The sequence below is a fragment of the Trachemys scripta genome, chromosome 24 (genome assembly GCF_013100865.1).
Source record: "Trachemys scripta elegans isolate TJP31775 chromosome 24, CAS_Tse_1.0, whole genome shotgun sequence".
In the NCBI taxonomy this organism is placed as follows: domain Eukaryota; kingdom Metazoa; phylum Chordata; order Testudines; family Emydidae; genus Trachemys; species Trachemys scripta.
Genome location: NC_048321.1, coordinates 9092069 through 9115864, shown reverse-complemented (window position 1 = coordinate 9115864; position 23796 = coordinate 9092069). Strand labels below are relative to the sequence as shown.

The 23796-nt window shown below is 54.7% G+C and overlaps 1 protein-coding gene across 2 annotated transcripts in view; it reads left to right on the top strand.

Annotated features, from left to right (window-relative positions):
- Positions 1–23796, top strand: part of ARHGEF2 (Rho/Rac guanine nucleotide exchange factor 2) — a 132016-nt gene that overhangs the window by 1192 nt on the left and 107028 nt on the right. For both annotated transcript variants that reach the window (XM_034756413.1, XM_034756414.1), the window contains exons 2-3: positions 17997–18306; positions 20523–20700. In XM_034756413.1, the coding sequence (XP_034612304.1) occupies positions 18023–18306; positions 20523–20700 (462 nt within the window). In that variant the 5' untranslated portion in view covers positions 17997–18022. The remainder of the gene's footprint in view (positions 1–17996; positions 18307–20522; positions 20701–23796) is intronic.

The window sequence follows — 23796 nt, the reverse complement described above, 5'->3', positions numbered from 1 at the left end:
CAGATTTTTCTCCCGTGGAAGCAGCGGCAGCAAATCCCATCTGGAGGGCTGGAGCGTGTGGCTGTTTGGTTATATTGGAAGTTGTGGGTCAGCTTGGCAAAGTGACTGTGGAAATATGGCAGGTCTGCTGCTTGTGCATATCAGACTGTAGTGACAAATGACAATATAGACCCGTGAGCCCTGGTTCTGGGTGCAGGAACTCCGGGGTATTCTATTTCATGCATGATCAATCCAATTGCTTCCTCTGTTCCCCCTGGAGTCACACCTGGCCGGCCCCCATTGAAGGCTGGGGTGTTGCTGAGGGCAGAATTGGGGTGTTGAGGTGCAAGGTGGGAAGAATCCAGGCTCTGACTCTCAGATCCCCAGCTGGGTTTGCAGGGGGTGGGTGTTTAGGGTGGGGGGAGAAAAGGAGAAGGGAGATCCCTTTGCTACAGTATCCTGGGAAGGTAATTTCATGGAGCCCACGCCATCATTTTTAAGAACTACCTCTCAGGGGAACACCTGGCTCTGAACTCGCCCTAGGGGAAGCTGCCCCATCCCTTTTGCAAGTGATTCTCCTCTGGAACCCATTTGCTTCTAATGGTTGCAAACTGCTGGCTGAAAGGCCCCATACAAGTGCAAATCTTCTGCTGCTGCTGCTGGACCAAATTCATCCCTGCGTCACTTGGCTTCCCCTGAGCATTGGCCGGGATGCACTTTGGCCGCGGGTGTTTGAAGCACATCTCCCCCTGCCCCAGTAATGCAGAGTATTGATCTTGGCTCATTTCCTGAGGATGGCTTGCAGTCACAGTGTGTTATTCAATCCGGGGGGAGGGGGCTGTTAGCTTTCTAGCATAGAGCATAGGGCCCTCACCCCTTGCGTGTACGGGGTGTGTGTGTGGCGGGGAGATGAGCGGGGCCGATCTCAGCACCCATTGTAGAAACAGCCCCGACAACCAAGGTGCCAACCAAGAGGCCACAGAGCCCAGGTTCAATGTTTCAGTCGAAACAGTTTTCTACCCGAAAAAGGCCATTTTGACGGCGCTGAATTATTTTGCCGAATTGGATCCGTTTCGATGAACTGGCGTTCAGGAAACCAATTTGGAATTTCTTGGGGGAAAATGCCGCAACATGTTGTTTCCAATGAAAAGTTTCCTTTTTTTTGGGCTCCAAAACGTCTTTGCCTTTTGAAATTCACTTGATGCCGTATAACTGTTTCAAACGGTCACATCAAAGCGTTTCATTTCAATTGACCTAGAAGGACTTTTTTCCCCCTGAAATTTGGTTACGGAAAAACTTCCGAATGTTTGGCTTTGGGGCCTGATTCAGGATGGAAAGAAATGTTAAGCTTGAAATATTTCACTGGGTGGGCCCGACCAGCTCTACCTCCAATGGGCCATGGAGCCTGAATTCCCCTTTCATCCCCCATGGGGTCCTTCTACCATGGCAGCGAGACACATTGGTCCATACGGTGGGCAGCTTGCCCTGGGCTGGTCCTATTCTGTGGATATCGGACTGGATAGCCATCTATCTTGGATGGTTTAGACACAACAAGTCCTGCATCTTGGCAGGGGATTAGACTAGATGACTCTTGCAGTCCCTTCTAACCTCATGATTCTGTGACCTGGTCCATTGCCTATTGGGGATCTTCATTGGGGGTGGATTGGACCCATATGGACGTCCCACGTCTGCAGGTTTTCAATCCCACCCCAGCCCTCAATACGCTCAGGGCCTGATCCAACATGTGCTGAAATCCAATGGAAAAACTCCAGCTGACTTCAGATTTGGGCTTTGGATTAGGGCCTTAATAAGATTTTGGTCCCCTCTCCCCCAGGAACTTGATTCTTTTCTTGCTGGCCTAAACAGCGCTTGGGTTTGTACTTGGGGGACTTTCCCCTAATCCAGAAAATTCAGCACTGAAAGGAACATAAGACTTGCTAGACTGGATCAGACCCAAGGGGAACCCCACAGTAGTGGATGTGAGATAATCTGCCCCCCCAACATCAGGTCTTATCCTGACCCCAGCCAGAGCCTGGCTTGACCCTGAAGCGGTTTAATATCCCTTCCACAATCTGCTTGTATTCGCTATCCTAGCTCTGGGTAGTCTTGCTAGCTGTATAAGTGTCCAAGTCCCCTTTGAACCTTGCTGACTTTTTTGCCTTCAGAGTCATCCTGTGGCCATGAGTTCCACCGTTTAACTGCATGCCGCCCCAGGGGAAAGGATTTCCTTGTATCGGTTATGAACTTGCTACTGTTTAATTCCATCTACTTGTTCCTATGTCAGGGGACAGGGAGGAACTGGAACCTGTGGGGGGAGGGGATTCCAGTGGCACGTGAGGCTGGCCAATTTAGCAAGGTCTTGCCCGTCATCTACCCCTATTATGTTGTAAGGATAACAAAACTGCTCATCAGTTGAGCCGGGAGCTGCAGCTCCAGTAACATGATCCGCGAGTCTCTTTGTCACTCCTGGCAGGTGGCTGTTGGAATTCTTTGCAAAACATAAACACAGGTTCTAAGAGGGCTGGGTGTTGAGTTTAGCCCCATTCGTAAGTTACCACTGAGTCCACCACAATCGATTCCTTTCGGGGGGCCCCCTGGGAATCAAATCCTTGCTGTGATTTGAGCTGTTCCGGGATGAATCTAGCAGGCAGCGAGATGCCTGGCTGAAAGAGTGACCTGTAATAACCGGGGCTGATCCGAGAAGGAATGTGCAGGGATGTGTCGTGCTTTAGCACGAAGGCATGTCTTCCTGAACCCAGCCTATAAACTCAGCCTGGAGCATCAAAGTTTTATAATGTTTGGCATTTGAAACAGAAGAGTTGCTTTCAGGATGTCCATGCACACGGTGATGTGTTTGGATAGGGGTATGTCTGTGTCCAGGCATATAAATGACCTACACTATCAAACTGTGTTAAGAGCCTTTGCTCTGCTCCACAGGAGAGGATAAGAGTATACTACAGCTACCAGCTGAGGGAGCGGCTCTTGCCGCTCAGGTGACGTAGTCTTATGCTTGAAGGTCTGGATTTCAAACTGCATCCCTGAGCCCAACGGGGCTGGTGTGTCTGTGTGTGTTTGTGTACGTGGGCGTGTTTATGTAGGGTCTGTGCATGCACCCGTCGAAGATATTTTGATGGATGGAGAGAATGTTGCCTAGGCTAGAAAAGGTGCCAGGCAGCGAGCTGGGAGTGTTGGACAGCTGGCTATGAATGAGAGACAGGATGGTGCAGTGGTTAGGGCTTGGAAGACATGGGGGTAAGTCCCGTCTCTGCTGTAGACTCCCTGCGTGGCCTTGGGCCAGTGTCTGGGCCTCCGTTCCCCATCTGTACAGTGGAGCTGACAGCAGCTGCCTTGGGTCGTGTGCTAAAGAACACGAGGTTCTGGGGCCGAGCGCTGGGGTTGTCGAATGTGTCCAGCCTGGATGCGGGATGGGCCCTGTTTTCTCTCTTTGGGATTTTGGCCAGAGCCGCCCTGTTTTCACGCTGTTCCCTGCATGCTGGCACGGCTCCCACCTGCGCACGTTTCACTTCTAAGCAGCCAGACGCTTCATGCCCCGATGCAGGTAGGGGAAGGAACTGGCAGGGGGGCAGATTGTCTCAGGGAACCTTTCCCTGGATAAAATAATAATGCCCAGCTCCTAGATGGTGCTTTCCATCAGTAGAGCTCCAAGTGCTTTCCCAAGCGGGTCAGTATGGTTAACCCCATTTTACAGATGGGGAAACTGAGGCAGAGGGCGGTGCAGTGACTTGCCTGAAATCACCCAGTAGGCCAAGGGCAGAGCTGGGAATATAACCCAGGTCTGCTGAGTCCTGGTCCAGTGCTAGCCTTGATCCCTTTTAACTTCACAGATTGATTCATTGGACAGGCAGTGGATTCTGTACCGGGATTGCTGGCTTGGTGAGGAGTAACTTGGAGTGCAGGAATAGATCCACATTAGTGGTATATTTTCTGGGATAGCAGCGTTCCCAGGAACGGCTTTGTTATTGAGGACCATAGAAGCTACAGTGGGGTGCCCCCCAAAATAATGTCCCGGTGCTGGAACAGGGGAATTGGATGCATATCTCACTAAGGCCCTAATTTGGCCTCTCTCACTGTAGTCCCTGAGCACCTCACCTCTATTTATCGTCACCACTCCCCTGTGAGGCAGGACTACTAAGCCCATTATACAGATGGGGAAACGGAGGCCCAGAGTGGCTAAGTGACTTACACAGGGAGTCTCTTGCAGAGCAAGGGATAGAACCCAGGATTTCCAAGTCCCAGGCTAGCTCTTCCCCTCCATCACCTATTCTGCCATGGCGCTCCCTAAAATCGCTACGTCTGACCCAGCCAATCCCACTGCTGCTGGGGTGGGGACCCAGCAGGGGATGTGTTTTAGGGGGCCATGGAGCTTTGAAGTGCCGTGGGCTCATGTAACCCCTGGGTGAGTGTGTGTGAGGGGCCCCCCATTTGTGCCAATCCACAGCGGTTGTGAGTGTGGATTTCCCTACCCTTCCCCACTTCCCCCGAACACCTCCCTGCAGTGGTCACAGTGTTGCCAATTTAGCTGTTTTCCAGCTCCCCCTGTAAATTCGTACCCCACCCCCATTTCAATTCCTGGAGAAAACACTAATAAGCCACTCCCCTGACTGTGTGTAGGGCTGACACCGAGGTCTCGTCAGCGGTGCGTTTAGCAATTACCAGATGCCCTTCTAGCCAGATCCGAGGCTTCCACTGTAGCCCCATGGGCTTGGCTGGGTCCCTTGACTATTCATGACTCAAGGCTCCGAGATCAGCAAACAGAGTCTGCCACAAACAACCCACACCTTAATGCCATGTTTCCTGGGCAGGCCGTCCTTGCGCCCTGCAGATCCGGTGCCCAGAAATGCGCAGCAGAGACAATGCAAACAGGGAATAAAGGGAGAGGGATTTTGTTTTGTTTGTTTGTTTTTTGCGGGGAGGGGGGCCGGGAGGAATGGAAGAGGAAGAAGGGATATCTACAGGGCAGAGGGGGAGCGGTTAGCATCGTGATCAGAGCCAGCAGGAAGAGAATTAAGTGCCAGCGGGTGCCACCTGCTGTTGTCTGCACACCTTGGATTCCATTTGTTGTGCCAGTGTTTTGATGTGGCTTCTTGGTAGGTGACGCACGGCTGTGAATAGGACAGAATACCACACAGGCTGCTGCACCAAGCAGTCGCCCACACTCCAGCTTCGGGTGAAATCTCGGGCAGCACACTCAGGTTTCTTTAGGCCCCACCTGTATGGGCAGAGGGGAGCGTTGTTTAATGTCTCCTCCTGATCTATCATCATCAGTTTTGCGGTAACAGCCGGGAGCCACAGTCAAAGCCAGCGCCCCGGGGCGCTAGGTGCTGTACAAACACAGAACAAAACCACAATTCCTGCCCCAAAGAGCTTACAGTCCAACCTAACAGGACATGGCATTTATACAGGGCATAGGTTCTCAGCCTGGGGGCTGGCTGTTCATATTACTGAATGGAAGGGGGGTCCTGGCTAGATCCTGGTAGGGTAAGGAGAGTTCTGAAGCTGGGTTCTTGATATGAGAAAGGTTGAGAGCTGCTGGTCTGGTGCTGTGTGGACATTGATTCCTCTTTTCAGCTCCCTGAGAGGTGGGTCTGAGTTGTTCCCCCGTGCCTCAGTTTACCCTTCTGTAAAATGGAGGGAAGTGACTTGCCTGAGATGACACCCTGAGTCAGTGGCAGAATCCACAGTGGGGCCTCCTAGCCTGGCGCTCTAAGCCCTGACCAGCACGCAAATCCCGTGGACATCAGCGAGCATTGGAGGGCTGCGCCTCTCAGGGTCAGGCCCTCGGCGCGCCTAGCTTGGAGCACGAATCTGCCTTTCAAACAGCGGACTCTCCTGGGCCTGGGTCTGATTGGACACGGTTTGCTTCCCACTTGCCGGAAAGGACTTTGCTGCTGCAACGTGACACGGGCGTCTCCAGTGGAACAAACCTGCAAGAATTCCTGGGCCTCAGTTTCCCCATCTGTGAAACAGGGAAAGCAGCACTTCCCTACCATGCAGCCTGTGGAGAGGATACACACAGGCTCCTGGGGTGCTCAGATATTAAGGTGATGAGCCCCCTGGCTAGATACATTATTAATCTGTTCCTGCATAGGCTACCGGATGAGGGAGCTTGTTCTCTGCAACCGTACATGGTGCTAAGAGTAATATATCCCTGTGATTCCAGCAAGGGGGTCTGGAGACCTGACAAGCCATGTGTTAGCCAATAGCCTGATAGAGGTGTGTTGCTGCAGGCATGTTATTTAACAGGAGAGCGTTAAATGTCGATCTACCTGCGTCCCTTGCCCTCCTCCACATCTGCTCTGCTATCCTGCATGGTCTGGGGATGTTCCCCAGCGGGATTTATAAAGGGCCGAAGAAAAGGCAGTCTGATCTCTTCAAGGCAATCCATGCCACCAGCGAGCCCAGGGCAGGATGGGCTGGGGGTGACGTGGGCTAAGCCAGTTGCCCACCAGTGTGAAGTGCTTTGTTGCAGTTCCATCCCATCGCTTTAAGAACGGATTTCAGCTGAATTAGTGCAACTTCTGCGTGGAGACAAAAATCTCACTATCGAGCCGCCAGGCCTGACTCTCCACTCCCTCTGCCTTGTGCAGCCACTCCGGTTCACGGTGAATGTAAAATGCAGCTAGGTCTGGGCGTTTCCCACCCACTTTGTGTGGGGGTAAACAGTGGTGCCAACCCTCGCAATTGTATCCCAACTCTTGTGATATTTAGTATTTTTTTTTCCTTCAAGCCCCAACTCCTGGAGTCACGTGATTTTTGGGAGAGTCACAGGGATTTGTTTAAAGTAAGTTTCTAGCTCTTGTGATTGCTGAGGGAAGCTAGACAACATGATCCCAGCATGGCCTGAAAGGCTCAGAGATCAGGAGGCAAAGGGGGGAAAAAAAAGAAGCCAAATTATTATTTTTTTAAATCTCATGATTGATTGGCTGATCCCATGATTGCATGGGGTTGATGCTGTTATGTAAATGATTCCATACAGTGCAGGGCAGTGGCGAAATCAGGACCTAGGAGTACGTCCTGGCTGATGTCATGGGGAATTTTGCCATTGACTTTAACAGGGTCGGAATTTCAGCACTAGTCCATTGATTTAAAGACTTCCCAGCACCTGCATCTCTTCAGACACGGTGCTTCCCATGTTCACATTCCTGACATTCCAAACGGTGCCCAGTAAGTAGGCTTGGAGGCGTCAGATTTGTATTAGCAAATGTCAGTAGATGTTGATTTCACTGAACCCACACCAAAGAGAGGACAAACTATTTCCATCAATAACAATTGAAATTTACAGCTAGGCAAAGCAGGAAAAATGACACCCTGTGTCAGTGGCAGAATCCACAGTGGGGCCTCCTAGCCTGGTGCTCTAGTCATTCCACGAATGAAGGGGACTGGACTAGACGACCTTGCGAGGTCCCTTCTAGTCCTATGGTTCTGTGATGATTTTTGTGTGTATTTTCATACTAGGTATATTGATGTTGACAATTTGTGACTTACTGGTTATAAAGCTTTCACTTTTATGTCTCGGCATCTGCTGTCATTTGATAATTGTCTGACACCTGCTCCCATACTTTCTGGCATCTGTGAATATTTAAATAGATCAAAATAGGGAAAAAAAATGCTTAAACCCCATAATTTTGCACAACACTGAAAATTTAAATTGATAAAAACACACATTGATATTATCCGTTGACCTAACAATTGAATTCTGCCAAGCCTACTAATATAAATTTTATTAGACTTTTTTTTTTTTTAATTGCTGGTCACTTTCTCATTATAAAACCACGATCTAGAGAACAATAAGGATATCCAGGAATCTCCCACATGTTATAAGGCTGTCACTCCATCAGGAGTGACTGGGAAGCTTGTAAATTGTCAGCCCGATGCTGGAATGGCTTCCCCCCAATTCAGTTTGGGAGGCTTTGCTGAACACCAGCGAGGGATGTGATCAGACCGTTAAAGCCCCTGACGTGGAATCAGGACTCCTGTATTTTGCGCCTGACTCTGGAAGGGGCGTATGGCCTCTAGGGGCTAGAGTAGGAGACTGGGAGCCCGGACGCCTGGGTTCTAATCTTTGGCTCTGGAAGGGAAGTGTTTCCTACTGGATAGAGCGAGTTTTGGAAATGTCCAATTGAAACGGTTCGTTTTGTTGTTTCTGAAATATTTTGATTTTGCTTTTCAGACTGGAGTCACAGTTGCCTCCCTCCTTATAGTGTTAGGTCAGTGGTTCGGGCTCTCCCTGGGGAAGTAAGCGCTGGGTGACGGTGCGTGCTGGTGTGTAGAGGATATGAGTGTGTTACAGCCCCCGCTAGGGTGCTTTGGTTGTCGAGCTCCTGGTATAGCAGCTCCTGCGTTCAGCTTTCGAGGGCCCTGGTGGGCACCATGCGCTCGCAAATGCTTCAGCTCGGAGGTTGTCCAGGGCACGGCGTTTGCCTCCAGGTTCTCTTCCCTGCTCCTGCCGATGGGAGCCTGGTCCCGTCAGGGATGAGGACTGCAAGGAGTGGAACATGGGTATCCCTAGACTGGATTAGATCTGGGGGGGTCCCATCTAGTCCCGCAGCTCATCTCTGACAGTGGCCAGACGGCTCCTTCAGAGGAAGGTGCCGGATCCCTGTAGTAGCCGATGACAACGTGGGTCAGGCCCAGAAGCGTGAGGTTTAAGAGCCATTGTGTATTCTAACTCTAGTCCGTAGCCCTGACCCAGCCCTCTCCTCGCTCTCCCAAAGATCAATCCCCTCTTCCCAAATCCCTCTTCTCCACCCCTCCCCCCCCCCTGGCCTTTCTTTTTCCTTTTTTTTTTTTTTTTTTTTTTTTTGTTGCCTGTTCCTCCCCCTCTCAGCAGCTTGGGTCTCAAGCCTGTTTACATTCCCCAGCAGCACATACAGCGTGTGTGACGGGCTTGTCTGATCTCCCTTCTGCGAATGTGAGGGTGAGTCCTGTTCTGGATTCAAGCTAGAAAGATGGGTTGGGCTGAGGAGCTGTATTCATTCACTACCAAATACTTCTACTAAAAGTACAGGCAGGATGCACGCAGGGCTGTGTCATCGTCAATTACTTGTTTGATCTGTTTCAGAAGGAGGCCGCATGTGGGCTGGGGGGGTAGGGTCCTGGGTGGGGAGTCAGGATTTGTGGGTTGTATTCCTGGCTCCAGGAGGGGCGTGGGGCCTGCCGGGTTAGAGCAGAGGACTTGACGTCAGACTACTGGGTTCTGTTCGTAGCAGTGGCAGAGAAGTATTTGATTGGGAATCGGGACTCCTGGATTCCCAGCTCTGCCACTGATTTCCTTGGGTGACCTGTGGCAAGTCACTTCCTCTCCCTTTGCCTGAGTCTCCCCATACGTAACCCCCCACCCTACCAAAACAATACTCAATTCTCCCCCTGGGGAGCGGGTGAGAGAGCGAACAAACCACAGAGGCCAGATGTTTGGTTGCTTAATGCACACCTGGAAGAAGCTCACTTGCTACTTTGGGGGGGAAGGTACTTGGATTGCAGTCTCTTTGGGCAGGGGCTGTCATTTTGTTCCGTGTTTGTACAGCACCGGGCACCATGGGTCCTGGGGCATGACTGGGGCTCCTAGATGCTCCGATAATTGAGATAATAATTCATAAGAGAAGATATGGGACCGTCTGTAGAGTCTAGTAGAACAGAGATGTTGCCCCCCCCCAGGGAGTTTTGAGGGGGGGCTAATCCAGTGCTCTGAGGTCCTCGGATGGAAGGGGAAGGCTGGTTTCTATTCTTTCTCTCCCCATCTGAGCCACCCACCCTGCCTGGGTCATCAGCAGGGGATTGACTTCCCCTGCTTGAGCTAAAAGAGTCACTCCGCTCCCTGGCAACAGTAGTAAGCTGTTATCCTCTAGCAGATCAACTAGTGGCTGGAGTGGGACACAGCACACGCGTAGCCAGTGGGTCATGCTAGCCCTGCAGGGGGAATTGTGGCCCCAGAAGGAGAATCCCATTGGGGGGGGGGCTTTGCTTTGCTTTGCTTTTCAGACACTTCCCTGATTCTGGAGCTGTGGCTCTGAGATGGGCACCAGCCTCTTGGTGGTTCTCGGGGGAAAGGCTGGCCCTGGGCTAGGCTGTCCTCACCCCCTGCCCCTCCCCATACACCCCAGCGGGAATCCTGCTGTGTTGTGTACACTCCTCCAGGTTTCCATGGGAGCGCTTCCCGCCCTGGACCCTATCAGCTGACTGCCTTCTAGATATTCCCACCCACCCCCGGTTAGCTCCTGGCTGGCTCAGTCCAGCCTGTTGAGTGGTTAAACAGGTGCTGGGTCCACCCAAACTGCCCCTTCCCCAGGGCTCCTAGAGCATCCTTCTCCAAGCCAGACCCTTCCTCTCCCTCCTCACATGAGTCCCCGTTCGTCTCCTGCTCCCAGCTGCCAGCCCAATGCTCCTGATTCTTCCCTAGCCCCCAGATTTGCCCAACGTCGCATACTGAATTGGTATCAGAGCTAGGAATAGAACCCAGGCGTCCTAGTTCCCGGTCCTTGATCTAACCACTAGACAACACCCCCTTCCCAGAGCTGGGATAGAACCCAGGCGTCTCCCAGTCCCATCCCCTATCACACTACCTTGTTGTGAAAAGAGAGCTAAATTTATCAGGAGGCCTGACTCCCAGCCCCCTTTGTTCTAATCTCTAGAGAGGCCATGCTCCCCTTCCGGAGTTGGGATGGAACCCAGGAGTCCTGGCTCCCAGCCTCCCATCTTTAACCACTAGACACCACTCCCCTCCCAGAGCTGGGAAATGGAGCCCAGGCTCCCTGTCCCCTCTTCCAACCACCAGCTCATGCTCCTCTCCCATTGTTTTGCTCCATCGCTATATATGGAAAATTGGTAACCGGCCCTAGGACAAGTCAGCAAAGATCTGACAGCAGATAACAGGCCGAAAGGGAGGAAAGTTCTTGTCAGCTGACTGTGCTTGGGCACTCGAAAACAGGAAAGCAGTGAGCTCATCCCATTTGCCCCGGGGCGATAGCGAGGAAGTTTGTATGTCAGGGGCAAAGAAGACGCCACAGGCTGGCCACAAGCGCCGAAGGCGTCAGTGCAGATAGAGGCCAGAGCAGATCTCTGCAGGAGCAGGTGAAGAGGGTGAGTCCGTGGCAGCTAGAACAGAAGCATGGAGCTGATCACACATGGAGGAAAACTCAGTTTGGTCGGTGACTGAGCAGGGCTGATAGGCAGAGCCCTAAAGATGGTTGTAGGCTGGGCAGCATGATCTGGCGGAGAGGGCGCTGGGCTGAGCCTCAGGACTTCTGGGGTCTATTCCTGGCTCTGCCACTGACCTGCTGGGTGACCTTGGTCAAGTCCCTGCCCCATTCCGTGCCTCAGTTTCCCTCCTGCCCTTTGTCTGATTTAGATTGTGAGCTGTTCCGGGCAGGGGACATCTCTCACTGTGTGTCCGGTACAACATGTAGCATGTTGAGGCCTCTAGGTGTTACTGTAATCATAATATTGTAGCCAAGGGCCCATCCATACTAGGGCTCCCAACATTGCAATGTCATTAACCTCCCCCTCTACGGAGGTCATCAGCAGGGTGTGACCAAGGATCTGCAGCACAACTGTCTGCTACTTGAGCTAAAGGAGTAACTTCGTTAGTTGGCAGCAGTAGTAGGTTGTTGTCTTCTATGTGCAGATAGGGCCATGACTAGGGCTCTATCAAATTCACGGCCATGAAAAATGTGTCATGGACCGTGGAATCTGGTCTTTTATGTGCTTTTACCCTACATTATACAGATTTCATGCAGGAGACCAGCGTTTTTGAAATTGGGGGTGCTGATCCAAAAGGGAGTTGCAGGGGGCTGCTGACTGAGGGCCCAGGTCTGCAGGCAGCAGCGCAGAAGTAAAGGTGGCAATACCATACCAGGCCATCCTTACTTCTGCGCTGCTGCTGGTGGCGGCGCTGCCTTCAGAGCTGGGCTTCCAGCCAGCAGCCGCCGCTCTCCAGCTGCCCAGCTCTGAAGGCAGAGACCTCGCCAGCAGCAGCGTAGAAGTAAGAGTAGCAGAACCGCAACCCCCCCGCCCCATTACCTTGCGACCCCTCCCCCCAACTCCTTTACTGGTCAGGATCCCTAAAATTACAACACCCTGAAATTTCAGATTTAAATCGCTGAAATCATGAAAGTTACGATTTTTAAAATCCTATGACTGTGAAATTGACCAAAAGAGACTGTGAATTTGATAGGGCCCTAGCCGTGACCCATATGAGGGTATGTCTTCACTGCAGAATTGGTCTGGACTCTTACCTGGGTGTTCCTCCTAACCCCCAACCCGGCCACACACACAACCCTCTGACCTGAGTTTGGTGCTACTTTCAACCTGAGCTCACTGGCCTGGCTGAGAGGGGGTGAGATCGATCTCTCTAGTGTAGATGCAGGCTAAACCCCTTGCATGCTGATAGTCCTCCAACGCCTTCCCACAATTCCCCCCTGCGTGGCCGGAAGGATGGACAAGTTCTTCCACAATTTGCTGGGAAAGAATCCCGGAACATCTCAGCTCTCTGCAACACAAAGAATCATGGGACGTCCTAGCGACCCAGAAGTCCTAGCGACAGACACGGGGGGGGGAGACGCAGAACCAGTGAGGACACAGTAATTCAGGCAGGGCTTTGTAGCAAGGAGGCTCAAAACCCACAATCCCAATCACTCCTTGTACCTACTGCATCCCAGGAGGGACAGGTCTAAACTGGGGGTGCAGAGGAGGTGATAAATATGCAGACACATGCGGATGCTCAAATTGTCCTGCAGCCACTGAATGTAGGGCCCTTGGGTTTCCCGCGGGGAGGGAGATTTGTGGTGACCTGCCTGTTCGCAGCCCTCCCCTCCACAAAGACACCAACGTGACCCGCAGTTACAGAGACTGTTGATCTCCTGCAGCACCTTTCCTAGCTGAGGCCTTGTCTAGGCCGGAGGATAGACCCCGTCGGTCGGCTGCATTAATGCTGCTCCCAAAGAGACATGCCGGGGTCTGGGCTAATCGAGGGTCACTCCACAGCCGGGCGGGTGAAGGAGCCTAGGGCTGGGTGAGGTGGTGTTACAGCTAGGGGAGAGTGAGCTGGATTCCGTTCCGCATCATTCACAGAACAGGAGTCTCCGGTTCTAATTTGCAGAACTTTTCCTGCTGGCGATACTGCTCGGGGGCAGGAAGTAATACCCATCGCCTGAGGCTGCCTTTCTTATCACTTAACGGCCTTGAGAGCTTAACTTGGAAGATACAGTAAAGAGAAAGGCAAAGTATTTATTATAAATAATAGAAAAACTCAGAGAGGATGGGTGGCCTTGTGGCTAAAGGCAGTAGCCTGGGATTCAGGAGATCTAGGTTCAATTCTTAGCTGTGCCACAGACTCCCTGGGGGACCATGGGCAAGTCACTTAGGGTATGTCTAGACCTCAATCAGTGGCTATGATTACAGCTTGAGCCGACTTGCTCCAGTCCTAGAACAGTGAAGCTGTGGTAGCCAGAAACTGCTGTCTAGAGACACCTTTAATCTCCCTGGGCCTCAATTCCCCATCTGTAAAATGGGATTATATATTTATTTTGATAATGTTACTTCCTTTGTCTTGTCTATATAAGCTCTTCACGGCAGGGACTGTCTCCTACTGTGCGTCAGTGCAGTGCCTAACACCGTCTCCGCTGCACTCTCTACGCTGTCCTATCACAGTATTAATGATAAGAATGCAAAGAGCAGAGGTGGCATTTCAGATCTCGTGGGGCTGGTAGGAAAATGCTCTCTCACAAATGCAGCTGGAAGCTAGCGAGAGGGGATAAACGGGACCTTTCTTTTTTGATAGCATCACTTTCGTGAGCGCACCTGAAAACTCTGGGCTATCGAACCAGCAGCCAGGTAAGCCCAAGAGTTCCAGCAGCAGCAGATGGAGTATGGACTCCCCATGTGAGCTTTTCAAATAACACCAGGGGCTAGGCCTCTTTCTTTCTTTTTTCTTTTTTTCCCCCTTCCTTCTGATTCACCGCGTCAGTGACTTGCCTTCAGTGCAGTCTGGGACGTTTTTGCTTTTAGCACCATGACCCCACATTGACCTGTGAGTCAACAGTCTCTGGGTAGGAGCGTTTAAGTGCAAAATCAAAGGAAAGGAATGTCTGAGCAGGCCTTTATGATGGTCCCTCTGCAACTTACAAATTTCATGCAGTGGCCAGGAATCATTAAAGCCACTTCTTGGTCTAAGCCTTCCCAGGTGTGTCGATCATCAAGACCTACAGAAATGGAAGCAGTCGTAGTCTAATCCAATTTCTGTACTTAGCTAATAAAGCATCAGATTATTATTATCATTATTGTATAAATTATTACCACAGTATCTAGGAGCCTTCACCATGGACTAGGACTCCACGGTGCCAGGCGCTGTACAAATACAGAACAGAAATATAGTCCCTGCCCTACTGTTAGCATTTTAAGGGCCAGATCATCAGCTGGTATAAGTCAGCACAGCTCCACTAACTTCAATTAGTGATTACCAGCAGCTGAAGATTGGGAAAGTAAACTGGACTAAAATTGGGAGGCCTGATATTCCTCTGTCTCGGGTAGTTTAAACACAACAAATCCTGCATCTTGGCAGGGGATTAGACTAGGTGACCCTTGTGGACCCTTCTAACCCTCTGGTTCGTTTGGGGCCCATTCTTGAAGTTCTGTGGTTGATCTTTGCATTTCTCTCCTGGAAGTCAATTAAGCAAATCTCTCTTCTGTTTATGGTCAGTTTCACTTTCAGTGCTGCCTGTGCGGCAGCGTTTGGGTTGCAGGCAATGGCGGGGAGCAATCAAACTGCTTCCGGGCTGGATACAATGCTCTGTAAATGCTTTTGGGTTGTTGGGATTTGGACCCAAGCCTGCGTGGATGGTGCTCCTGGACTGCTAGATTTCCTCTAGAAACGGTGTGAATTTCATGACCCCAAAGACCTTTTGTTGGCTATGTCCAATTTACTCTCTCACTTAGCATGATTGTAAAATGAGGAAACTGAGGCCCCGAGAAGTGATGACTCACCTGAGGTCGTGCTGGGAATCCGTGGCAGAGCAGTGAATTGAACTTGGGTGTCTCGAGTCCCAGGCTAGCGCCCTAACCACTGCACCCTCCTTCCTCGGGGAGGTATTAACCCCTATTTTACAGCAGGGGAAACTGAGGAACGGTGACTTGATCCAGGCCACACAGTGAGTTGGTGTCAAAAACCAGGATGAAAATGCAGGCGTGGCCACCTCTAACCACTGAACCACACTGCCCTTCACTGTAACTTCAGCCCTAATGATTGCTAAACGGCAGCTCTAGGTTGCTTTCCAAATGCTGAATTCCCCTCTTTGCTGTTAGGTATTAACTACACTCCCTTCCCCAGCTACGGTTCATGTTTTCTGCTGGTGTCAGAAATGCCAGGCGAGCTGTAACAGGGGCCGTGATTGCTCCTCTTTTCCTTCAGAAATTCTTTGCCGTTTAATGAGTAACTCTGGTGGTGAGATGGGTGGGGGGCACTTGACTTGGGGAGTTTTTTTTTTTTTTTTTTGCTTTCCTCTTAGTGCGCTGGAATATCCAGGGCCGATAACTCCACCCACTCTTGTGCCCGTCTTGTGCCATCCTCCCGGCTCCTTGGCAAAAGGCCCAGGGCGTGAACGGGCGCCCCCCTTTCCAGGGTCTGCCCCATGCCCACGCTAGTCCCGGCAGGGGCGCGTGCTCCCGGCAAGGGGCGTGCGCTCTCATGTGCGCTGTAGCCAACGAGCCTGAAAGAGGGATCTTTAGGATGAGTGATCCATAGGCGACCTACCCGCCTCTTACCACCCTGGCTGCTCCCTGTTGAGCCATGTATCCCCCTGGAGCCCCCCACATCTGCCTAAGAGGGAGGGAGGGAGCTGGCCAGAGGAAGCCAGAGTAATTCAGCCCCTTGAGCTGGTCCGTGCCATGTCCGTGAAGTGCCGAGTGGTGAAGTCTCGGGCAGGAAATACCCAGTGCGGCTACAGACTCATTAAACCATCCGTCGTCTCTTGGGGTCGGAAGGAGAGAGACGGGATGGAGGGATTGCATAAGGCAGAGGCAGGGAGGAGTGTGTGTCAACCGGATAATATCCCTGAGGAGTTCCCGGCTCTGCTGTGAGCCCTCTAGTGGTTCAAATCCTGCTCTGCTGCAGCTCCCCATGTGACCTTGAGTAGCTCACTTAGCCTCATGGCGCCTCAGTTTCCCCAGCTGTACAATGGGGCTAACAGCAATGCCCTGCGTCCCAGGAGGGTTGTGAGGATAAATACGTAACAGACGGCGAGGTGCTCGGATACTGCGGTGATGGGGAGTGAGTACGACGCACAGGCGCTTGGCTAGTTGCTTTGCCATTTGGGGATGGGCGGAGACTTGCTTTCCCTTAGCGCTTGGCAAGGAGTCGCTGGGAATCAAGGTCTCTTCACCCTCCCTCCCCCAGTGCCCAGCTGCTGTGTCTTGGGAGACCCAGCCAAGAGCCATTGGGGAGCATGGATGCTGGAGCCCCAGATTCTTGGCTGATTCGTCTCCTCCCAGCATCACCCTCTGAGCTGTAGGTCAGCGCCTTGGGGGAGGCTCTGGTGTGGTTTACGACGTGCTCGCTGAATGGGTCTGTTGAAGGGAGCATGGGGAAATGGCCAACAAGGGCAGTTCCTCTTTATGGCTGTAATAAGCTTTAATGTCCACTTGAAAGGCGGCTGCTTTCGTGAAAGAGCTCATAAAGAGAGCATGATGGGACGGGCTGGGGCTGGATTGGTCAGGGGACACAGGATCAGCTGTAGCAACCAGCTTACGGGAGCCTCAGTTTTCCATCAGCGCCCCCCAACTATTGCAGGATAAGGCTTGACAGCTGGGTTGTAACTGGGCGCTACGATCCTGCGTAGAGCCACAGCGACGCATTGGCTGACTCACCCTGGAGTTAGCCCAGGTGGGTCCCATCAGCTTGAACAGGCAGATGGAGCTAGGGGCTGGGAGAGAGGGGAAGCAATACACACCAGCAAAGTGGGGAGTTCCCAGATCCAGTGTGTCTGGCGTTGCCGGGGACAGGCAATAGCAAGACCGGCAAGAGGCTGCCCCCTGTGGATGTACCCCCACCCTGATCTGACATGACCAGCGAGCCTGGTTCTGTCCCAGCGTGTTCCGGTTTTTCCCGTGCTCTGGCCTAGAAATTTGGAGCCTTAAAATGGGCAACTGAGTTGTCCCTCTTTCATGCTCTGTGGTTCCCTGTGCTGCTCCTCCTCCCCCTACACCCAAGTCGAGCAGGCACAGCAGTGTCCATCAGCCGTGCCACCAATGCCACTGAGCCCCGGACGGTGGTTGGGGCGGTTGGCTGGGGTGGGGACTTGGCCAGCTCTGGCACAAGGCTAGGGAGGAGGGGGTGATGGGCCCCTGCTGGGTGAGGAGTGACCCAAGGTCCTGGCCTTCGATAATCTGGTCACCGTAATCCCCAGGGTCCGCCCTGAGTAGGGGCAGGAGGCCAGCTCGGACTCTGGGGGCCAGTCCAGTCCTCTGGCAGCGAGGGGGCTGGTCGGTGCCAGTTATAGTGATGGCTTTGGGGTTGCGGATGCTTGCAGAGCTGAGAACCCACCAACTTGTTTCCTGTAGGAGCTGTATACTGCTGGGGTGTGAGTGGAGTGGGACCTTGCCTGGGGGCTGAGGGAGCAGTTTGGGTAAGGACAAGCAGAGGGGCAGGGAGCAGGCACCGGTCCCAGGGTGAAGCTGGAGTCAGGGTTGAGGGGTCAAGGGATGAGCCGGAGTCCTAGCCGGGGGGTCAGAAACCAGATGGGAGTGGAGCAGGAGCGGGACTGGGCGTGAGTACTGGAGCAGGGACCATGTGGAGGGGTCTCGCTGGGCCCAGCTGAGCTCGTTGGGTTGCCTAGTTGTCAGGCTGGAGCTGACAGGCCCCATTGGGCGGCCATCTGACGGGAGTGACCCCAAGTCACCGTTAGGAATCCCCTACCTTCCATACCCACCCCCAGCCTGCTCGCTGTGACATTGCTTCTTGACTCAGCCTGGGCCTGACCTCTCTGTCCTGTCTGTCTCCCCCCCTCCAGCATCCGTCTGTCCCCGTGACTTGAGGATGAACAGCCCCGATCAATGCCAAGGAGCCTGCGACGGCGTCCCCTGCAGGGCCCGGGGCCAGAAACGCCGCTGCATGTCGGCTGTGGAGCAGGACTCCTGCCCCGGTGGCGACTCGGAGGCCGATTGGGAGATGGAGGAGGAGAAGGAGGACCGTTTCCTGGGTGTGCCGCTGCGGAGGTCGTGCATGTCGAGGACCTCCTTCCGGGGACGGGACTCCTACCGGCGCCACAGCTGGGAGCCAGGCAAGAAGCTGCCGAGCGACCCGGACTACGACCAAATGAGGTACCCAGCCTGGCCCATGGCGCCCTCTCTCCCTTCCATGGCCTGGAAGCCTGGAACTCCCACCCCACGCCTGCCATCTTGGCACCAAACGCAGAGCCTAAGAAATGTGCTTGCCGCTTGACATTAATGGGGAGGGGGGCGTTAACCCCTGGAACTGGCCGCTGCAGGGTGGTGGTTGGGGTGTCTAGCTGCTGGGGTGTATTCCTGATGGAGATGGGGTGTTAACACCTATTGCAGAATGTTATGTGGGCAAGGGTGTGGCTTGCGGATCTTGTTTCTGAAGGGTCGGGATCCAGTTCAGGCCTTTCCCTCGAAAAAGGCAAATGTTATCCTAGGATGTCCAGTAGAGAGAGGGAGGTATTAGCGCCAAGCTGCTGGGAAGACGTCGTCGGGCATCCTGGGTACAATTATGGCCAGTCGAGTTCGAGAGAGGTGAATTCAGATGGCGGGAAGTGCGGAGAAGAGATCACGAGGGGACTGGGGAGCCGACCCCCCAGGAGGAAAGTCTCTGGCTTGTTCAGTGTGGCAGAACCAGGGCCGAGATCGAGGGGATCTGGTGGCTCTCTGTGAAGACACTGGGGTGAACCCCAGGGAGGGGGATGAGCTAAAGGACAAATGTTGGCATGAGAACAAAGGGGGATGAAGCGGCTGTGAGTAAATTTCACGGGGGAATTATAAGGTTTTCCCACCATCGGAGGACAGAGGGTCTGGGACAGCTTCCCAGTAACAGAGGCAACAACCTAATTCGCTTTAGGAGGTGCTTGATCAGTTTCTGAAGGGGATGGCCGGAGGGGCTGCCTGTGACCGCCCGGGGTTGGACCCAGTGGTCCCCTCCGGTCTTGTGTTCCGGTCTGCCGCAAAGTAGGCAGATGGTTCCCCCTGCTGGTAGCGTGAGGCAATTGCGGTCTCAGTGAGCCACCTGCCCGTGGCAAAGACAGAGGCCATCGCTGAGAACCGGGTCCTTTGTTTCGCAGTATTTCAGCTCCCCGGTAAAGCCAGGCCTGGCAAGATCCAAGCCCCAGTGTCCGTAGCAGAAGCCGGGCTCCCTGCTTGCGTGATGGGGGAGCCGGCCCCTCTGACTCACCCTGCCGCTACGCCCACCCCACGGCCCCTTCGTGTGTCCGGTTGAAGCAAAGCCTTTCGTTCCGAGGGGAGCGTTGGGGGTTTTTCTCTTTCTGAGAGTGGCCGGCAAAGGCTGATGATTGGGTTTTTCGTCCGCTGTAAAGAGGCAGCTATGAAACATAACCAACCCCCAACCACCAGCCCACTTCTGCAAACAGCGTGGAGGCCGGAGCAGGAAGTCGGGCTCTGAGATCCAGAGACCGAGTCTAGAGACGTGCCGGCGTTGGGGGAGTAGGGGGAAGGGGAGATTGCGCCGGGGGCGAGGGAGGGGTTCATCCAGGCACCATGTTCAGCAGGCTGTGGTGAGTAAGGTGTGCTCTGTGGGAATGATTTCGATGTCAGTTTCACTACTGGCCTCTGAGCTAGCAGGGGCTGAGTGGGGAGGGGCGGGGGGGGGAGGGGAGGCTGTGGTTAAGGCAAGCGACCTGCGTGTTGGAGCCGAGGGCTCTGTCCTGGCCTCTGCTCCCCTGGGTTGCTATGAGGATCCGATGCTGTTTGCAAAACTTGCATTAGGATTCAACTTTCCCGTGCTGAAAGTCGGGGGGCGGGTGGGTTGTTGGCCCCTTTATGGGGAAGGGAAAGGAAAGAGCAGCGTGATCCAAGATGCAGCTGGTTGTCACCTCCCTGAAAAAGAGTGGGTTTTTATTTCGGAGCCAGCGGCGAGAGTCAAACCTCCCGCTATGCTGGTGTGAAGCATCTACGACTAAATCCCCTTGGGGACGGATTAACCCTAGCTGCAGGGGCAGCAAGGCATCCTCATCCCCCTTGTGCAAAAGGGGGAAACCGAGGCATGGAGCGGGGACGTGACCTGCACCGCAGCTTAGTGCTCCGAGCTCAGGACCTGCCCCCGGTCTCGGAGGGGAGTCGCTGTCAGAACCGGGAGGGGAGCGTGGGAGTTCTGGCTCCCGGTGCTGAGAGCGGAGCCGGGGAGGCATGCGTGGCGCAGTGCGTGGCGCCCTCTGCTGCGGTGGAGGGAATGAAGCAGTCCCAGTGTGCGTTGGTTTGGATTTGGGGTTGGGGGTGGGAAGGCGGCTAGCCGGTTTCTGGGCTCCGGCCTCGGAGTTCTCAGCCTGACTCTCCCTCGTCTGTTTCAGCGTGAGTTTGAAGGGCCTGGCACCTGAGGAACTCGACTCTGCTGAGGGGCAGTTGGACGGCTTCTCCCGACCCCGCAGGGACCCCCGCCGGGCCCCCATCATCCGCAGCAACGACGAGCTGGAGTCCCTGCTCTCGCAGGACGAGGAGGAGGAGGAGGAGGACCTGGAGCGGGCTCAGGTAAGGGATGCATCTCCCCTTCCTCCCTTGAGCCCCAGGGGACTTGCCCGAAGGGGGTGGAGGGCCAGATCCGGGATGGTGCTGACTATCTCCTGCCAGCTGCTGTGTGTCCTCAGCTCCCATTGGCTTCAGCGAGAGTGCTCTGCACCTCACAGGATCAGTGCCCTTCTCCCTCCCCCAAATCTCGCCTATTTGCACCTGTACGTTTGCAGCAATCATGCAACCAGCTCTCATGCTTCAGGGCCTTGTCCTGCACCTGAGACGGATCAGGAAGGAATTATCCCTCTGCTTGCGCATCACTAAGCACCTGGCCACAGCTGTATCCCCAGGGGCAGCTGCCTTGCTCTGAAGCACCCAAAACGGGCCATAAGAGGCAGGGAGACTGACTCAGATGGGCCACTGGTCTGTGATACAAGGAGACCGGGCAGGAGTCCGATCCGCTGTGGAGGGAGGGTGGATGCCGGCTGAGAGGGACCGAATCTGGTCTGGTAGGGAGGTGAAGAGAGATAAGATGGCCCTGCAGTGCAGTCTGGGAGAGTAGAAGGAAGTTCAAAGCAGACTCTGCAATGAGTGAAGCCAGCCAGGCAACCCCTCCTGTCCCTGCCCAGCGATCTCTGCTCCATTTCTCATCTGTTTTCACCCTGACTCTGCGGCTCCCTTTGTCAGCCCGCGGTGGAAGGAGGAAGGCCGAGCAGTTCCTGTTCGGGGGCGTTCGCCTCGATGATGTTTCTCTTCTGGGGAAGGGAAACGGCCGGCAGCGTTGGCGACAGGGCTGGCTCTAGGTTTTTGCTGCCCCAAGCAAAAAAATTTTTGGCTGCCCCCCACCCCAGCCATGGGCTCTCCCCCCCCCCCCCACCAGTCCCCACCCACCCACACCCCCTGCCACCCCAGCTGTGGGCTCACTCTCCCCCCATCCCACCCCACCCGCACCTCCTGCCGCCCCAGCCCTGGGCTCCCCCCCACCAGTGCTGATTCCGCCCGCTCCCCCCTCACCTCCAGCCGGTCCGGCGCTGGCAGGGTCGGGATAAGCAGCAGGGCTCTCGGGCTGCGCCTCAGCCCAGGGTCCCTCCAGCCAGGGCTCCCACCTCCAGGACCGGCCGGGACCCGGGAGGGCAGAGCCGGGGGACCGCCCGGCAGGGGGCTGAGGAGCCGACACAGGGTAGCCCCAGAGGGAGTGGCGCCCCGGAGAGCGGGACGTGGGCCCCGCACGGCCGCACCCCGCCCTCTACGGCCCCGCTGCTGCTGCTTCGGGCTGTCCTGTGGCAATCCCTGGGCAGCTCGGGCTGCTTCGCCCAGCCCCGGCTGCGGCGCTGGGGGGCGGCCGCCCTGCGGCACCTGTAGGCAGCGCGGCCCCCAGCCTGAGTGTCCCCTGCTCGGAGCCTGCCCGGCCCAGCCACAAGGTGCGGGCGCTGGTCCCCCGCGGCGCGAACCACAGCGGCCCCAGAGCGCCCCCCGCGCACGACACGCTGCTGCTGCCAGGGCCGGCAGGGCTGCCCAGAGGATTTAGGGGGCCTGGGGCAAAGCAATTTCGGGGGCCCCTTCCATAAAAAAGAGTTGCAATACTATAGAATATTCTATTCTCGTGGGGGTCCCTACGGAGCCTCGTGCGAGACGTGTAGCCACGGCCTGGCTGCTCCTTCCGTCCCTAGATCGTAGAGCCAGACGGGACATTGTGATTGTCTCGTCTGACTCTGGGGTGGGGGAACCAGACCTGGCTGCTGGAACTAGAGGGTGCTGGGGGGGCTGCCGCACCCCCTGGCTGGAAGTGAATTCCATTCTATACAGGGATAACAGTTGCGTTCAGTGTCTCTCAGCACCCCCACTGTACAAATTGTTCCAGCCCCCCTGGAACCATGGCTGTGGGGGGGGGGGGGGGGGCTAGTGCCCCCACAATGGAAATATTCATGGTCGAGGCCCGCCATGGGTCATCTCTACTTTGCCACTCACCAGTGTGTTCCGCTTTGCCAGAGTGCGACTTGGATTTGTTCCCCTCCCCCTTTTCTCCCCCCCCATGTGCTGTGGGGGGGGGAGATGAGTGGGACGCCGAGGGGGGACTGGAGTGGTCGCTGCGGTGTGTGGGGTCACTGTGAGTGGCAGGTAGGACACCCCGGCCCAGCCTGGTCCCTCCTTCCAGGCTCTCCCAGGCCGGGGGGACAGGACAGGGTAGAGGCGAGGGGGCTTTGGCACACAGGGTCCCAGCCACTGAGAGCGTGGGGAAGCACAGGGCACCTCCCATCTCAGTAGCTCCCCTCGTTATCCCTCCATTGCCCCCCCCATTCACAGGGAGCACCCCCCCCAAGTGGGTCCGACCTGCTGTATAACATGGGCCATAGGACTTCCCTGGGTAATCCGTCCTTGAACTAGCGCAGTTTTCCGATACAAACATCCAATCTTGATTGAAAAGTCTCCAGCGATGGAGAATCCACTACAACCCCGGAGGAGTTGTTCCGATGGTTATTTACCTTCCCTGTGAAAAATCTGTGCCTTGTTTCCGGTCTGGATCTGTCTAGCTTCAGTTTCCAGCCATTGGCTCGCGTTCCTCCTTCCTCTGCTAGACCGAAGAGCCCGTTAATTCCCGGTGGAGAGCCTCACGGCCTGGGATCCAGTCACCCCTTCACCTTCCCTTTGTGACGCTAAACAGATCGAGCCGCTTGTGCGTGCCCCTCTCGGACGCGTCTTCCGATCCTTTCATCTGGCTCGTGCCTCTTCCCTGAGCCTTCGCCAGCCTCCTGCTGGAATTGTGGACTCCTGAAGGGGGCCCAGGATTCCAGCTGTGATCACGCTGGGGCCAGATGCAGGTCCCACGGTGCTTTAACAAACATCCAGGGTGTTTAACCCCTGGTTTCCTGGCTAAATTCCAGCCTGGGCCAATTCTACCTACAACTATTCTCTGCATTTTTGGTAGGGCTTAGATCAGACCCCTGCTGAGGTAGGTGCTTCACCTACACTAGTGAGAGACAGTCCCTGCTCCAAAGAGCTGACAGCCTAAACAGAAAACGGGTGAGAGGGGAAACTGAGGCACAGAGCAGGGCAGTGACTTGCCCTGGGCTGACCAGTGGCAGATCTGGGAATGGAACTCAGGGGTCCTTAGGCCCA